The sequence below is a fragment of the Leptidea sinapis genome, chromosome 35 (assembly GCF_905404315.1).
Source record: "Leptidea sinapis chromosome 35, ilLepSina1.1, whole genome shotgun sequence".
In the NCBI taxonomy this organism is placed as follows: Eukaryota; Metazoa; Arthropoda; class Insecta; order Lepidoptera; family Pieridae; genus Leptidea; species Leptidea sinapis.
The window spans coordinates 9,402,878-9,421,947 of NC_066299.1; the positions used below are offsets into that span (position 1 = coordinate 9,402,878).

At 39.6% G+C, this 19,070-nt stretch overlaps 1 protein-coding gene across 6 annotated transcripts in view; it reads right to left on the reverse strand.

The window, feature by feature from the left end:
* Positions 1–6,755: 6,755 nt before the first annotated feature.
* Positions 6,756–19,070, reverse strand: part of LOC126975236 (MORN repeat-containing protein 5-like) — a 41,019-nt gene continuing 28,704 nt past the window's right edge. For 5 of the 6 annotated variants that reach the window (XM_050823036.1, XM_050823034.1, XM_050823035.1 and 2 more), the window contains 2 exons: positions 12,270–12,459; positions 10,368–11,733 (listed from right to left, as the gene is read on the reverse strand). In XM_050823036.1, coding sequence (XP_050678993.1) covers positions 11,650–11,733; positions 12,270–12,459 — 274 coding nt within the window. In that variant the 3' untranslated portion in view covers positions 10,368–11,649. Of the gene's footprint in view, positions 6,801–10,367; positions 11,734–12,269; positions 12,460–19,070 lie in introns of those variants that run through there. The other variant, XM_050823037.1, reaches the window with a different exon arrangement.

The following is a 19,070-nucleotide window of genomic DNA, read 5'->3' on the forward strand; positions in this document are numbered from 1 at the left end:
AAAACTTTATTGTTAAATGTTTTAAATGCAAAAAGAAAGGACACAAAGCTCATAAATGCTGGTCAAAAGTGGACCGAGTTAATAAAAATAATGCAAGTCTATGTTGCTTAGAAGAATCATGCCTAAATACGTCTGATAATAAAGAAAAAATTAAGAAATGGTGTCTTGACAACGGATGCTTCCGGCGCCAACGGCTTCGCCGCCGACAAAACTCACGGTTTTGGGTACATCATAATAATTAAGAATCTGTGCGTACGATCACATTTGAAAAGTTATTCGAAAATCTTAGAAATGATGAAAAATTGTTTTTTAATTACTTTCGAATGTCTATTAATAGTTTTGAAAAGTTATTAACTCGACTGGAAAATTTAAGCCTACCAAAATCAAATACGAATATGCGGAAATGCATTAGTACTAAAATGAAATTAGCTATCTGTTTAAGGCGAGGTATTCCCAACACTTTAGGTAAAAATCGCTCGAATGTAAGATTCGATAGGTACGCATGGACACGGGCGTCGGGCATGGCTGAGAACGAACCTAGCGATGCGGGTCAACGACCGCCGATCCGGAAGGACCGCGTAATATTTATATACTATACAGTTGCGCTAGAGTACGGAATTACTGTGATATTTTTTATGCATTTTTGAAGTAAATCTTTTTTATCGACGTATGAGAGAAATGTTATATTACGCGCTAAATTATGATTTCAACATTATGGATATCGTATCCGAGATTCTCGAGGCTGCAGAGAACGAATTTGAGATCATTTTTGAAATCCAAGATGGCCGCCACGCAAAATTATTTTATCAACAATATGGGTATCGTATCCGAGGTTCTCGAAGGTGCAGAGAACTAATTTGGATCATTTTTGAAATCCAAGATGGCCGTCGCGCAAAATTATGATTTCAACAATATGGGTATCGTAACCGAGGTTCTTGAGGGTGCAGAGAACGAATTTGGGATTATTTTTGAAATACAAGATGGCCGCTGCGTAAAATTATGATTTCAACAACATGGGTATCGTATCCGAGGTTCTCCAGGGTGCAGAGAACTATTTTGGGATCATTTTTGAAATCCAAGATGGCCGTGTCGCAAAAATATGGGTATCGTATCCTAGGTTCTTGAGGGTGCAGAGAACGAATTTGTGATTACACATCCCGATGGTTACCAGGTATTTGGCGACGCCCCTCTCGGAACGTCCGACCATTGCCTGGTCAGGAGTGTAGTGCCTATCCGACGCCAATGTCGCAGACCACCAGCGATCCGCCGCGTTTGGCACTACAAGTCAGCAGATTGGGATAGGTTGCGTTCCTTTTTTGCTTTGGGGCAAGGTTTTTTCCCTTCGGATGATCCTAGTGCCTGCGTCGTTGCAGTAGCCGATGTGATACTACAGGGCATTTATATTTTTATACCAAGCTCTGTGGTACCGATCGGTGGCAGATCACAGCCCTGGTTCGATGTGTCAGTTAAAGCAGCATCCGACTGTAAAAAACAGGCGTATCGAACTTGGGTTGCGGCGCTGTGCACAAAGGATCCGAACTGCAGTTCTTAAGAGAAAATATAACCGTGCCTCCAGATTTTTTAAGCGGCAAATCACCCGTGCGAAATCGAAGCACGTCATCAAAATCGGCAAGCAGCTTTCCAGTTACCCGACCGGAACACGCAAGTTCTGGTTGTTGTCGAAAGCTGCTCTTGGTAACTTCAACCAGCCGTCCCTGCCGCCGTTGGACATGAGAAATGACACCCTGGCCCATACGGCAACAGAGAACGCTGATCTCCTTTGCGCTCTTTTTGCCTCCAACTCGACTCTTGACGACAACGGAAAAACACCGCCGTCCATCCCGCGGTGTCAGAGCTCTATGCCTGAAGTACAGTTCAGACAGAAAACTGTTAGGCGAGCTCTGTTTTCGTTGGACGTCAGGAAGTCGAGCGGGCCGGATGGCATTTCTCTAATCGTGCTTAGAACGTGTGCCCCTGAGTTGACGCCAGTGCTAACGCGTTTATTCCAGCACTCTTACTCCAAAGGCGTAGTCCCTGACTCATGGAAGGCAGCCCTTGTCCATCCGATCCAAAAAAAAGGAGACAGTTCGGATCCGGCAAACTACAGGCCTATTGCTATTACCTCCCTGCTCTCCAAAATCATGGAGAGCATAATCAGCCGCCAGCTCTTGGTATATCTAGAGGGTCACCAGTTGATCAATGAGCGACAGTACGGCTTTCGCCATGGTCGGTCGGCAGGAGATCTTCTGGTATACCTAACACATAGATGGGCGGCGGCTTTTGAAAGCAAGGGGGAAGGCCTGGCAGTAAGCCTGGATATAGCGAAGGCCTTTGATCGTGTATGGCACAAGGCGCTCCTCTCAAAACTTCCATCATTTGGGCTTCCCGAGAGCTTGGGCAAGTGGACCTCCAGCTTCCTCACTGGGCGCAGCATACAGGTCGTTGTCGACGGATATTGGTCGAACCCGAAGCCCGTGAATGCTGGAGTGCCCCAAGGCTTTGTGCTATCTCCCACGCTGTTTCTTCTGCATATCAATGATATGTTAGACACCTCCAGCTTACATTGCTATGCAGACGACAGCACTGGTGATGCCGTATACACGGGCCATGCAGGTCTCTCTCGGGAAATCTTCGATTAGTACCGGGAGAAACTTGTGTCTTCTATCGATTCCTCTCTCGAGAAGGTCGCGGAATGGGGTAAATTGAACCTTGTCCAATTCAAGCCCCACAAGTATCAAGTTTGCGCGTTTACCACAAAAAAAAAACCCATTTCTCGTATCACCGCTCTTCGACAACACTTCCCTTAAAGCCTCGCCTAGTATCGGAATACTTGGTCTCGAAATCTCGAGCGATTGCCAATTTAGTGGCCATCTGGAGGGCAAAGCCAAATTGGCTTCATAGAAGCTGGGCGTCATCAATAGAGCACGGCAATACTTCAAGCCGGCCCACATTCTAGCGCTCTACAAAGCGCAGGTCCGGCCACACATGGAGTATTGCTGTCATCTCTGGTCTTGCGCACCCCAGTATCAGCTCGATCCATTTGACCGCTAGCAACGCAGAGCACCTCGAATTGTCGGGGACCCAGTGCTCTGCGAACGGTTAGATCACTTGGCGTTGCATAGAGACGTCGCTTCATTGTGTGTCTTCTACCGCATTTATCACGGGGAGTGTTCCGAAGAGCTGTTTAACCTGATTCCTGCCGCCGAATTCCACCTTTGCACGACACGCCACAAGTTAGGATATCATCCTCACCATTTGGATGTATGGCGGTCCTCCACAGTGCGGTTTTCAAGGAGCTTTCTTCCTCGTACTACAACGACGTGGAATTAGCTTCCTTGTGCGGTGTTTCCGGGACGATACGACATGGGTACCTTCAAAAAAGCGCATACACTTTCCTTAAAGGCCGGCAACGCTGTTGTTATTCCTCTGGTTTTGCAAGAGAATGTGGGTGGCGGTGATCACTTCACACCAGGTGACCCGTACGCTCGTTTGTCCTCCTATTCCATAAAAAAGTCCCTAATGCCATACATAATAGTAGCACAAAAACATTCGGAAATTGTTGTGCCACATAGAAATTAAATCGTTAAAATCAGGACACTGTGTGCTAAAGAACACGAACACGAAACACTAGAAAACGTCAGTATATTTATATGTGTGTGTTCTTGTTCACTGCATAACATTAAGGCGAGGTTTTCCCAACACTTTAGGCAAAAAGCGCTCGAACGTATATTATATCTATAGCTTTAGATATTCGTTCGACGCGGGCATGGCTGAGACACGAGCCGAGCGATGCGGGTCAACGACCCGACCCCGGAAGGACTGCGTAATATTTTATAAAACTTATAGTTGCGCAATAGTACGAAATGCTGTGATATTTTTATGCATTTTGAAGTGAAACTTCTTCATGAGGGTAAAATTTTTACAAATGAAACGGAATAGAGCGTCACGGAAATTTGAGAAGTTTTTGTTCAAGAAGAGGAGGAGGTTTTTGTTCATGGGATAGAACGATTAACACCGATTGAGGGAGAGTATTTCTTACTCTCGGGCTTCCTAGCTTACTAGCCTTGTATTGTGCAGGTTTAGCGCGCGGCCGCTAGTAAGTAGAATATCTTCCCTACTAGCCTTGTATCGTGCAGTTTCTTCTTTTAAATCCAAGATGGCCGACGCGCAAAATTATAATTTCAATAATTTAGATTCCAAATCCGAGTTTCTCGAGGATGCAGAGAACGAATTTGAGATAATTTTTGAAATCCAAGATGGCCGCTGCGCAAATTTATGATTTCAACAATATCGATATTGAATCCGAGGTTTTCAAGGGTGTAGAGAATGAATTTGGGATCATTTTAGAAATCCACGATGGCCGCCGCGCAATATTATGATAACAACATTATGGGTATCGTATCCGAGGTTCTCGATGGTGCAGAGAACGATTCTGGGATCATTTTTGAAATCCAAGATGGCCGCCGGGCAAAATTATGATAACAACATTATGGGTATCGTATCCGAGGTTCTCGATGGTGCAGAGAACAAATTTGGGATATTTTTTTAAATCCAAGATGGCTGCCGCGCAGAATTATGATTGCAACAATATGGATATCGAATCCTAGGTTCTCGAATCACAATTTTGAGTGTCGGCCATCTCGTATTTCAAAAAGGATCCCAAAATCGTTTTCTGCACCCTCGAGAACCTCGGAGACGCTATCCATATTGCTGAAATCAATATTTTGTGTAGCGGCCATCTTGGATTTCAAAAATGATCCCAAATTCATTCTCTGCGCCCTCGAGAGCCTCGGATACGATACCGATATTGATTAAATCATAATTTTGCGCGGCGGCCATCTTGGATTTCAAAAATGATTACAAATTCGTTCTCTGCACCCTCAAGAACCTCGGATACGATACCCATATTGCTGAAATCATAAATTTGTGCGGCGGCCATCTTGGATTTCAAAAATGATCCCAAATTCATTCTCTGCACCCTCGAGAGCCTCGGATATGATACCCATATTGTTGAAATCATAATTTTGCGCGGCGGCCATATTGGATTTACAAAATGACCCCAAATTCGTTCTCTGCACCCTCAAGAACCTCGGATACGATACCCATATTGCTGAAATCATAAATTTGTGCGGCGGCCATCTTGGATTTCAAAAATTATCTCAAATTCGTTCTCTGCATCCTCGAGAACCCCGGATACGATACCCATATTGATGAAATCATAATTTTGCGCGGCGGCCATCTTCGATTTCAAAAATTATGCCAAAATCGTTGTCTGCACCCTCGAGAACTTCGGACACGATATCCATGTTGCTGAAATCATAATTTTTGGTGGCGACTATCTTGGATTTCAAAAATAATCCCAAAATCGTTTTCTGCACCCCCGGTAACCTCGGACACGATATCCATATTGATAAAATCATAATTTTGCGCGGCGGCCATCTTGTATTTCTAACTTCCCTAAAGAACCTACAAATATCCCGCGTGGCATAATATTCAAATACGCTGTCTCATCATCATTATTTTTTTACTATGATTCCCGCTTTGTACTTGTTTGCTAAAATCTTACGTAGTGTGAGCCCGAGAGACTAGAACACAGTATTGATAAAACCTACGATGAATATTTATAAATACTAATAAACTATCGAATAAAATAAGTTTTGTGTTTATAGCTATCATAGTTGTATGATAATATAATATAAACAATTTAAATAAAAAAAGACTATTTTTCAAAAAATAAATCTGTCGAAATTTTTTTCGTAATCGTGTTTTCGAAACTGCGATAATTTAGATAAAGAAATGAAGATAAACATGTCAAAAAATTGGAACCGTAGTATTTGTAGAAGTATTTTAAGTAGATTTTCAAAAATGTTTCTTTTTAGGTCTATAGCGCCTTAAGGTGAGTACACAAATAAAAATACACAGGTTGTGATTATTTAAGTTTTATTAATGTTAATTATTATATTTAAAAAAAATTGAAATTTGAACAATTTTACTATAGTATATTCGTGTTTCGTATTAAAAGCCATTGTAATCCATATCCGTGTAGTTAGAATAACAGGATTCGACAGAAGACGGACTTTGAAGAGAAGCTGCTGTAGTTAATTCTACAGAGGCTGGACTTTGAAGAGAAGTCGTTGTAGTCATGTTTGTAATGATAGAATTTGTAGCTTCTTGTGTAATATTACTATTTTGGTATTGTTGTGTAAAATATCCTCTGTGAACTGATGAGAGATTGAAAGACGACGATTCACGAATTTGGTGACTGTTTTTAATTTTTTTCATTAATTGTGGAACACCCATTTGGAATTCGAGGACTTCATTATCGTCATAATTACCTAATGATGGTAATATCCCATTAGAAAATGAAAGATGCCGATTCATTGTTTTAGGTTCGTTATTTGAATAAGAATCCATAAATCTCATCATCTTCGCATCTACAGGACTAATCATATTCTTTAGAGATCTTTTAGGTACACGATTAGGTATTGGGCTCTTTGCCGCCATTGTGTCATGTGTCTCTATAGAGTTTGTTTCCAATGTTTCATTTCCTCCCTCAGAATTATTTTTCTGGTTTTCGGATTCTGTGTTATTATCGGATTCCGTGTTGTTATTTTCGGTAGTAACATTATTTATTTTCTCTTTAGGTTGTATTACTTTCTGCAGAAAAGATAACTGTTTACTATATACATAAGGCTTTGGTGTTTTGGCGCCACTTCCTGAGCTTTTCTGATGTTTTATCTTTTTATATGATCCATTATAATTATCTCTTATATGAGTCCACCGTTGAATAATCATTTTATCTGTAAAAGACAAACATGATAAGTAATACGGTACATATACATTTCTTTTTTCAGGTATTTAGCATCGGGGTGTTCCATGAAAGATTTACAGTATTCATACAAAGTTGGAGTATCGACTATAAGTGGTATCATCTGGGATGTTTGCTGGACTCTGTGGCATGTCCTTCAGGGAGAATATCTTCAAACGCCTTCTATAGAAAGTGAATAGATAAAAATAGTGGAAGGTTTTGAAAGAAAGACTAATTTTCCTCATTGTTTAGGTGCAATTGACGAGAAACACATAAAAATCTTGAAGCCTCCTCATAGTGAATCCATGTACTTCAATTATAAAGATTATTTTTCAATTGTGCTACTTGCGGTGGTTGATTCGGAATACAGATATGTAGACATAGGATCATACGGAAATGATTGTGACTCATCCATTTTGAAAAATTCCGTCTTATGGAAAAAAGTTAATGATGGTTCGCTGAATATACCCAAACCAATGCCATTATTAGAAGGTGGAGAAAGTACACCTTACGCATATATTGGTGACGAGGGATTTGCTCTACATAATAATTTACTACGCTCTTTTGGAGGAACACATTTAGATTTTCGTAAAAAATCTATAATTACCGCCTGAGCAGAGCAAGGAGGTACGTGGAGTGTGCTTTTGGTATCTTAGCGGGAAAATGGAAAATTCTACATAAGGCTATTGATGTTTCACCAAGTTTATTGACAGAAATCCTAAAAGCATGCATTGTATTACACAATTACGTTCGTGAAAATGATGGACACAATTTTGAAGATGTGGCAAATCCCCCATTATTTGAAAATATTCAAAGTACGTCAGTTAGAAATGTTCAAGCAAACAGCGTAAGGTCCATTTTTTTAGCCACTATTTTTTATCAAACGAAGCATCCCATGGCAAAACGAATATATTTAGAACTAAGCAGAGTAAGTTAAAATATCTTGTAACGCAATTTTTATTATTAATAATAAAAGATATGTACATGCCTATGGCTTGTCTTGTTTTTTCTTCCTTTGTTTCAAAATTAGGATCAATTATTATCATGATTCCATTCCAAGCCGCTTGAGTTGCGACGCGATTTTTATAAAGTTCCAAAGTTTTATCCCATAAAACGGGATTTTTTCCACTAAAGAAATTAATAGTTCGTTATCTATAGACGATTCCTCAACCATTTTGAATATCAAACCAAATCAAACATAAAATACGTGCCTACTACGTACTAAACGCTTTTTCGGTTGCTATTCGATAAAAAACGTGTGACATTGAGTCGTGTGAAGGAGACAAAGCTATACCGAATCCGTCATAGTTCATTCGATTTGCTTGACAAGTCCGTTGAGTATGCGTTTAAACGTATAAGCGGTACACGTTTTTTTGCAGTACAATCGACGAGTGAATGTATCTATGTGTGTATGAATGGTCACTATTTATACGTTAAGACGTATACTGCAAAAAACGTGCAGGACATTCCGTGTGAACGAAGCCTAAGTCTACTTCCCTCAAAAATAGTCCCTAGTTAATGGCGTCTGATGTCATCAAATGTGCGTGGGGTCGTTCTATGTGGCTTACAAATGTTTAATTAATTAGAGGTAAAGTCCTGTTTTCTCTCAACAAAATGTAGTTTTGCAATTGTTTAATGTGCATATTTTCGTAGTGGTTTAAATTAACTAAATTTAACAGCCACGGTCAGTGTTTTTGTTTAAAATGAATGGGTACGTAGATAACACTGAAAATGCTTAGAACTGGCCAGTTAGAAACATTGCTGATGAAAACTTTTTTTGAATTGAAATTCAAAAAAAACTCTTGGTAACCTAATCTAGTATATTGAATTCATTTGTCATTTGTTTTTGTGAAATGGCGGCAAATCTAAATCTCTTGTTACACGTGAAAATGAACCTAACGCGAGAAAATTTTCGGCCAGTGATTTATTATGACTTTCGTTGTGGGCTGACTCAACAACAAAGCTATGATAGGCTGCGATTAGCAGTTCATTTATGAAGCCCCATCTCGTGCCACTATTTACAGTTGGTTTAACGAGTTTAAGCGTGGACGTAGCAATTTCAATGATGACGTCCTTTAACAGCGTCTACTGAAGATAACTAGATCGGTGCTGTGCGACGCATGATAGAGGAAGATAAGAGAGTGGCCTATCAACAGATACGGGCAAGTCTAGGCATTGGTATGAGTCAAGTTCAAAAAATATTATACGAACATTTAGGCGTCAGGAAGCTTTGTACCAGATGGATTCCCCATACTTTAACCGACACTGGCATGGACTGGTGTCACCAAATGTTAGATAAACTCAACGGCGGTGATTAAAATGCTGTATTTGACATCGTCACAGGTGATGATAGCTGGATATATTGCTTCGAACCCGAAAGCAAAAGACAATCAACCCAGTGGGTGTTTCCTTTCGAGGATCGGCCAACTAAGGTAAAGAACGGGAGAAATCAAGGAAAAAAGATGATTGCCTCATTCTTTGGTCGGAAAGGTGATTTCGCGACAGTTGTGCCAGAAGATGGAAGGACAGTTACTGCAGACTGGTATGTCAATCGCTGTTTGCCTGTTGTCTTGGAAAAAATTCGACAGCAGCGCCCTTGAAGCAGGATCCTCCTTCACCACGACAATGCTTTAGCGCACTCCGCAAAACGGACTGTTGAATATTTGACTATGGCAGGTGTCGAGATAATGAGTCATCCGCCATACAGTCCTGACCTGGCGCCCAGCGACTTTTATTTATTCCCAAGAACTAAAGAAAACATTTGAGGTATTCACTTTACGAGTCCTGAAGATGCGGTGAAAGCATACGAAAATGCCATAGAAGAGACCCCTAAGGAAGAATGGGCCCACTGCTTTTCTCAGTGGTTCCATCGAATGCGACGATGTGTAGAGAGAAATGGAGATTACTTCGAAAAATAATAAAATTATTGGCAACTTTCTACATTAAGCCGTATTGGACTTTGCTCCTTAAGAATCGATTTTCATATAAGGCGCCCGGTATGAGAAAAATATGGAGAGTAAAACCTACTCATCAAATGGCATAGTACCGTTTTTGGTGCGCATAATTTCTCACGCAGTTTTCACTTTCCTGTATTTTGAAGTTTTACTATATTATTGAAATTGATTTATTATGAAAGTTTTAGATGCCCATAGGGCCAATAATATAAGTTTATTGCTGAGCCCTGTACATTACTTAAGTTTAGTATACATTGTGGTTAATAATTATACTAGTTTATATTAATTATAAGAGTGTTATAACAACTTAGATAATAATTAAATTTGTAACTTTTAAAATTACCTTCCAAACTTGTTAGAGTCAACCCTTTATGTCAGGTTACGATGCAAAAAAATCCTGATCCCAATTTGCTGACTTGTAATATGTCTACTGCGTGATATTCAAAGTTAGACCGATGGTCTTAATCAGAGATCTGTAAGAAACGGAAGGCATCCACCGGACGAATACCACCATCACCACGTCCTGGATATGCTACTTAAAACTTATTGCAAAAGTACAGCGATTCTATTCATTAAATCAAAATTCAAAACCACCAGGAAACAATTATTAGCTTTATTAGTGATTAAAAAAATCATTAACAAATTATGTATCACATAATTAATATAGCTAGATGCAAAAATTAAAAAATACATTAAAAACGTAATCAAAATTAAGATAAAGATGTACCAAAAGCTTAATAACTAAGGTACCTAATAAGTATATCAATACTCATTACTCAACATTATATGCCTAACAGAACAATGACCCTTGGCTTCAGCAATGAGTCGAGACAATACATATAGATAGAGAGGTAACAGGCGAGCCATTACCATCCAACTCAAGTCAACCAGTGTCAGACAGAGATGAGCAAGAGCGACAGTTGCTTCGAGGAGTGGGCAAGAAAAGCAGACCCGGACGGGGCCGCAGAAGTCGACCAGATAGTACCGTAAACCCAGTAGAGATTGAAAAAGTAATTTCGAAGCTTAGAGTGAAGTGGGGAAAATTGTAAGGAGCCCAAAATGCCACTGAAACTCATCGAGACTATGAACGGTGACACACTCATATGCATTAGAAATTCCCTGGTTTCTGCCTCAAATACGATTGATCTCTTCCATCAATCGTGGGACCTATTGGGGCAGATAAGAATTGCCAAATCCTGAACCTGTTTCCTTACCGTCAAATCTGACCCAAGACTAGCCTCGAGTGTCGGGTCGTATTTATATCTTTCAGGGATGGTCGCCTCAACCAGGGTTACCCAGAACGATATGTTAAGAAACTTAAACCTATGTGTTCAGAGTGTCCCTGAGGCCGCGAAGAAAGGCACGGAGGAGTCAAAGTGCAGCTTATATTCAAGGTGGTAGACGCTAGAAGATGTATGCAAAAGTTTTGTAATGGAGCTTTGATAAGAACAATGAGACCCCCAAGAGTGTACGGATAAAACTGTGAAATACTTCAAATGAACACTATATCCCCTCCTCACCCTCCAGACACATACACAGGCAATCAATATAAATTAAATATCATGCTATAAAAATAATAAAAATAATTTTTGGTCTTCTAAGCTTTTTTACTTTGTATTATTCCTCACAATTAACTATTCGGTAAAGTTGGAATTCCTCAAAAACACTGAAAAATCACAAAATAACCAAAGCATCAAAAATAATAAATCAGAAAGGAAGATTAAATATTACTTCACTTTGCTTCACGTAGAGTGAATACTTTAATGAAAACGTGGTTACGTCATCTCGTACTTTATGGGACTAGACATGGATTAGTTCTTTGCGAGGCAGGTAGTGTACACTTATATTGTTTGTACTCAGCACGTCCCCTACAATTGTTAAAAAATTCTATATCGTAGGTTTACAAAAACTATATTTGTGGTGCGGGATTGTATTCTTCCGCAAGAAGCAGTGCTCGCGCTCATAATCAACCTGAAATCAATTAAAACGAACATTGTACTCATATTCTATATGAATTAGAAAATTGTATTTATTATGAAATACTGGTGACTATAATTGGTTGACGGGGTGGTCTCTACGAGTTGCGCAATCATTGTACAAAGTTCAGTATAATCGACATGCTCACTGAATGCTATTATTGCCTGACCGGTCACTGGATCATAGGGCCATTAAATATTTATCATCATAATGTAATAGTTAAGCCGTTTAACTGTTACAAATTGATACAAATAAAAAAAACATTCCCTAGATCGTTTATTGAAATATCAACAGCAGAAAATATAAATCTAGGATTGCCAATTTTTGGTTTGGGAATAAAAGAGTCGTTGGTGCACTGAACATTAGGCTACCTTCCTTAACTTTTGCCTCCTTAGGTTGGCGCCTTGTATCCAGTTAACCTGATCTATAGATTACTTATTAATTTATTTAACCAATAAAGCCTCTATATTATAATAATATCCTTACATAGTAACGTAATGCTAGAACAAAATATGTCAATTATATCTTACGTAGTACTCATCTGGATACTGATGTGGTGGGCTATGATTTGGTGTGTCTAAGAGTTTTTCTGGTGGACGAGGTAATTTCAAAGAGGGAGCAAGCCATTCTTCATACAGTTCCTTCCGTGGACCTAAATGAGGCATTGGATTTGTGCGACAGTTCTCCATAATCCATTTCTGCTCTTGTATTGATGGTGATCTACGAAATAATAAAGTATATAGAGGAGGGGGATTACCATTGCTACAAAGATACGGTTAATACACGCTATTATAATCCCCATTTTCCTATATGGGGTGGAAACGTGGACGATACGAGCTCGAGAAAAACATAGGATAGAAGATTTGAGATGTCTTGCTGGAGGCCCGTGTACCAATGTCCTGGACAGCCAAGTGAACTAATGCATCAATTCTTTTGCAGCTATGACACTATAAAAATGACACTTATGAATGTCAAAAAAAATAAAATATTTTTCTTATTGAATCTACCGCTACTTCGTAAAGGGTTGAGCTAATGAGAAGAAGTAGCAAGAAACTCATTGCCACTCTTATATATCAAGATTTACAGATCATTTCAATTACAATATAATATGTAAAATGTAAAATGATGCAACAAACACACTCAAACGTCAAATAGTTAATGTCTTACACGAGTAAGTCAAAAAAAATGTAACATAATACAAATATAAGTAATAAAAATAATTAATACAAATACGGCTTATATACCCCCGGATCTGTTCCATTTTCAAAATGATTCTCCCATTCCATCTTTAAATTTAAATTGTACTAGAAAATTCTTTTAACTATTTTTATCCTGCTTACACATTTTCCATCCCTTTTTTTCTGTTCGATTTGGTCCTGAACTTACTAGAAATTTCCAGTAACTGTACAAAACCCAAAAAATTCCATACACTGGTATGTGTATCGAACCCGGGTCTACAGCGTCTGTCTGGGCGGAGCGAGATGTTGTCTCCGCACCTACCGCGTTCCCGATATATTTCGCGGGGCTGGCCGCGCGGCCGCGCTGCAATCTGCTACCCAGCCATCGTCACGTCGTGCGTGCGGGCTGCTGTTGTCGAACTATCGATACATGGTATTTTTTTTTTATGGAATAGGAGGACAAACGAGCATACGGGTTACCTGGTGTTAAGTGATCACCGCCGCCCATATTCTCTTGCAACACCAGAGGAATCACAAGAGCGTTGCTGACCTTTAAGGAAGGTGTACGCGCTTTTTTTGAAGGTACCCATGTCGTATCGTCCCGGAAACACAGCACAAGGAAGCTCGTTCCACAGCTTTGTAGTACGTGGACGAAAGCTTCTTGAAAACCGCACTGTGGAGGACCGCCACACATCCAGATGGTGGGGATGATAGCCTAGCTTGTGGCGTGTCGTGCAAAGGTGGAATTCGGCGGCAGGAATCAGGTTAAACAGCTCTTCGGAACACTCCCCGTGATAAATGCGGTAGAAGACACACAATGAGGCGATGTCTCTCCGCAACACCAAGTGATCCAGCCGTTCACAGAGCACTGGGTCCCCGACAATTCGAGCTGCTCTGCGTTGCACGCGGTCAAATGGATCGAGTTGATACTGGGGTGCGCCAGACCAGAGATGACAGCAATACTCCATGTGTGGCCGGACCCGCACTTTGTAGAGTGCTAGAATGTGGGCTGGCTTGAAGTATTGCCGTGCTCTATTGATGACGCCCAGCTTCTTCGAAGCCAATTTGGCTTTGCCCTCCAGATGGCCACGGAATTTGTAATCGCTCGAGATTTCGAGACCCAGTATTCCGATACTAGGCGAGGCTTTAACGGAAGTGTTGTCGAAGAGCGTTAATACGACAAATGTTTTTTTTTTAGTGGTAAACGCACAAACTTGAGTCTTCTGGGGGTTAAAATGGACAACTTTCAATTTACCCCATTCCGCGACCTTCTCGAGAGAGGACTCGATAGAAGACACAAGTTTCTCCCGGCACTGGTCGACGTTTTCACGAGAGAGATCTGCAGCATATATATTTTATAGAAAAATTAATTAATATTTGTAATAACTCCAAATCTAAAGCGATGATGTGTTTGACATTCCTATACTCCTCGGATTTGACACAGGAGCAAAATAGAAAAATATTTAAATTAAATACAACTTTGTATAATGTGACATTCCACAAAAATGAAAATTTAATTTTATTTGACACAAATAAATTCATTAATATAATCTGAAAATAACCAATGGTAACCTATACCTACCATTTAGAGTTAAGCGACAGCTGGCTACATTAGTAGCTTATAGTCTTATCCCCTTATTCATAATGGTCCGCTAACTTCAGCCGCTTAGGAGTGTTTTTTCTCATTCTGACTTAGGTCAATAGAAGAAGACAGAGTGAGAATTAGCAATGCTTTAAGTTAGCAGACTATTATGGATAAGGGGGTTAGTCAACAACAAGTCTTCGGGTAAACCTGTGGGAATAGGTGTTCCACAGGGTTCTATTCTCGGTCCTTTCTTGTTTCTTATATATATTAACGATCTACTGTTTGTCGTAGATGATAGCCATGAGATTGTATTGTTTGCTGATGATACTTTACTTATTTTTAAAGTGAAGCGACGTGCAGATATTGATGACGAGGTAAACAATGCACTCTCAAAAATAGTGCGCTGGTTTGAGACGAATAATCTGCACTTAAACAGTAAAAAAACAAAGTGTTTAAGGTTCATTACACAAAACAGCGGAGGTACAAATCAATGTACTTATAAATGAATCGAGATTGGAACTTGTGGACACTACGGTCTCCTTGGGTAAGCTTCAGTGGGGTCCACATATTGCCCATCCCTCTGCGGCATATGCCGTTAGAAAGATTAGAGAGTACACGACTGTTGTGACCGCTAGTTTTATTAGTGTACTTCAGTTATTTTCACAGCATCATGACGTACGTTATTTTACTATAGGGTCATACTGCTGACATTGATATAGTGTTTGCTCTGCATAAGAGAGCTGTTTGTGCTATATATCAGCTTGGTTATAGACAGTCTCTCAAAGAAAAATTTAAAGAAATAAATATTATTACTGTTCATTGTCAGTACATTTATGAACATTTTATATACGTTCACAAAAATCGTCACCTTTTTGCTCTTAATAGTGATTTTCATTATTATAACATGTATAGAAATAAGGGATTGCTTGTAACTAATTCTAGTATGCTTCATAAGATACATAATAGCTTTAAGGGTAAATGTATACGCTTCTATAAAAAAAAGTCCCAGCCACTGTTCAGGCATCTATAAATAAATTTAAATGTTTTATAAAAAAATGGCTCCGTCGTAAATCCTTTTACTCCACTGCTGAATATCTAAATGATCGGACAGCCTGGGACTGGGTTGTCATTATTTTATAGCGATAGGAATGACTGTATAGTATTGTATATTTTTATTAACAAAGGGCGCAAAAAAAGAATGCTGGGAGAGTTTCTAGCGCCGCTTCTTCTCTCTCAGAGTGCCATTTGTTTCCGAAGCGGTAGTAGTATGTAGTTTATTAGAAATGACATCAAAAAGAATTCTAAAGGAATCAATTTTCAGAAAATAAATGCCTTTTATGCCTTTATGCCTTTCATGGCCCGTGTATACGGCATCACCAGTGCTGTCGTCTGCATAGCAATGTATGTTGGCGGTGTCCAACAAATCATTATATATGCAGAAGAAACACCGTGGGAGATAGCACACAGCCTTGGAGCACTCCAGCGTTCATAGGCTTGGGAGTCGAGCAAAAACCGTGGACAACAACTTGTATGCTGCGCCCAGTGAGGAAGCTGGAGTGGAGAGAAGCACTTGCACAAGCTCTCGGGAAGCCCAAATGATGGAAGTTTTGAGAGGAGCGCCTTGTGCCATACACGATCAAAGGCCTTCGCTATATCCAGGCTAACGGCCAGGCCTTCCCCTTGCTTTCAATAGCCGCCGCCCATCTATGTGTTAGGTATACTAGAAGATCAGCTGCCGACCGACCATGTATACCAAGAGTTGGCGGCTAATTATGCTCTCCATGATTTTGGGGAGCAGGGAGGTAATAGCAATAGGCCTGTTGTTTTCCGGATCCGAACTGTCTCCTTTTTTTGGATCGGATGGACGAGGGCTGACTTGCATGACTCAGGGACTACGCCTTTGGAATAAGAGTGCCGGAATAAACGCGTTAGCACCGGCGTCAACTCAGGGGCACACGTTCTAAGCACGTGACTGACAGTTTTCTGTCTGAACTGTACTTCAGGCATAGAGCTCTGACACCGCGGGATGGTCGGCAGTGATTTTCTGTTGTCTCAAGTCTCAAGAGTCGAGTTGGAGGCAAAAAGAGCGCACAGGAGATCGGCTTTCTCTTTTGCCGTATGGGCCAGGGTATCATTCCTCATGTGCAACGGCGGCAGGGAGGGCTGGCTGGAACGACCAGAACTTGCGTGTTCCGGTCGGGTAACTGGAAAGCTGCTCGCCGATTTTGACGACGTGCTCTGATTTCTCACGGGCGATTTGCCGCTGAAAAAACCGAACCGATTCGAACCCACGACCTCCGGCGTTCCGGCACGGAACTGAGCTGAGAGTTGAACAAAGCAAACAGAATTTTATAACGAGGCGGTACTCGAACGGTTAGCTCAGTTGGTTAGAGCTACACGGAGAAAACCTCTTGTTGGCACATACAATGGCCTTAATTAAAATCAGTAAGTTTCTTTCTTTCTTTCTTTCTTTAGAAAAGAAAGAAAGAAAAGAAAAATCATTTATTCTGCACTTAAACCTAGTACACAAGTAAACTTATTTATTAATTTACATCAACATGCAGAATTGGAGTTCACCTCAGCATAATACTGATCATACCCACAGGTGATATGATCTGCGCTGGTCTTCCGGAGAACCCCAGGTGGTCTTGCGGATTGTCAAACTACTTAAAGGTTATACATATTATATGAAGGGTTACCATCCTAAGATAATAATATCACAATAAAAAAGTAATAACAACAAAACAAAAATTACATAAAATTTCATGACCAGACCTAATTCAATAATTAAGAACACTAAATAGCAAAAAAATTGGTTGTTTGTAAAGTCGGTTTACTGACGATAGTTGAACGTGACAACGTCTTAAGAAAATACTGATGGAATGGTAGCATTTCTCAAAAGAAAATTTTAATTTCATTTGTTTAATAGATTTGTATGTTATATAGAGAAGGAGGTAATTGTAAATCACAATAAAATTGATCAAGTTAGATTTATTTGTTTATGCGTACAAATAATTTATTTGTTTATGAGTACAACGTAATACAATTATGTCATTTTTTTTTTACAATTTAATAGTTTTACAAGTATAAATGTGCGTTGAGCAATTGTTATACAACTTTTAAACATGTGTAATATTTAATTTATTACAATCTGTGTTATTCTGATGTCGACCGCTGCCGAACGCAAAGGCCGATTGTGCTTCTTTGTCGCTCGTTCCGCGCTCTCGCTTGCACTTCAAGCCTTACATGGAACGCCTCAAAGCGAGGTAACGCCGCATGAGTCATGTTTTTTCGTGCGTGCAGCCGGCTCTATCGAATTATAAGACGTTGTCACGTCAATAATAATAATAATAACAAGTGAGTATAATTACGTGATTGAATGAGTGCTAATTCTGCTGATATTAATAAGAATCTCTCTAAAAAGAACTCATGACAATAACAGGTCGTATAATTTATTTTTAAATAGCACTAGTGTCAAGTAAAAGAGTTTCCTGTACTTTTTGATGAGTATTAAGGAACACTTTAAGCTTACAACGAAAACCTAGTTTATATTGGAGGTTCCTTATTGGAGGGGCTTCATATTTTGGCTGGCGAAAATCAGAAACATCCTCTGAAAGTAGCTGTGGCATGATTCTGCGTCAAAAGCTCCGTTGCACATTGCCGCGTGCCTAGAGAATGACGACTTGATGCCCATGACAACTTATCATACAAATATGAAGGAGCTTTATACTTAATGACATCAAAGAGAAGACAAGCGAGATGGAATTTGCGCCTGTCTCATTTTAAGGATTGAGTGTCTATTTATGTAAGGTGTTACATGGGCTCTCAAGGGATATTAAAACAGAAACGGGCGCACACATTATGAACTCTTTGTATTAATTTTTGTGTTTTTGCGAGTAAACGTGGACCGAACACTGAATCTATATAGTTTAATTTTGATGACACACGTGACTCAAGTGTGCAGTCCTAGGTTACGTGCTTCATACACACGTTCTATAGGGACATTCTTAAGTGTTACACATACGGAGGGCGATAAATTTTACAGTTGGTACTTGGTACCAAAAATCATGTATTTAGTCTTAACTGGATTGAGTAAGAGACTATTTTTAACAGACCAAGAATATATTCTCAGAAGATCTTCATTTAGTTTAAAAATAGCGCTGTCTATTTCAGAAGGTTTGAATGAAATATATACCTGTAAATCGTCTGCATATATATGATATTTGTAGCGTTTTAATTCAGTCGTAATATCGGCTGAATATATTAACATAAAGAGAGTTGGTCCTAGAATTGATCCTTGCGGGACTCCATTTTTAACAGGCATCTTCTCAGATGTTAGTAATAATAAAAGCTATTATTATATTTTTACTTTACGTACTGGTAACTATTGAACCATTTTAAGACATTTTGATCAAAACCGTAGTAATTTAGTTTTGATAATAACAGGTCTATATTCACAGAATCAAATGCCCTAGAAAAATCTAGCAACTAAGATTGAACACATGCCTTCATCTTGAGAGCAGAGAATATTGTCTGTTATGTCAAGTAATGCGGTTACTGTACTGCGA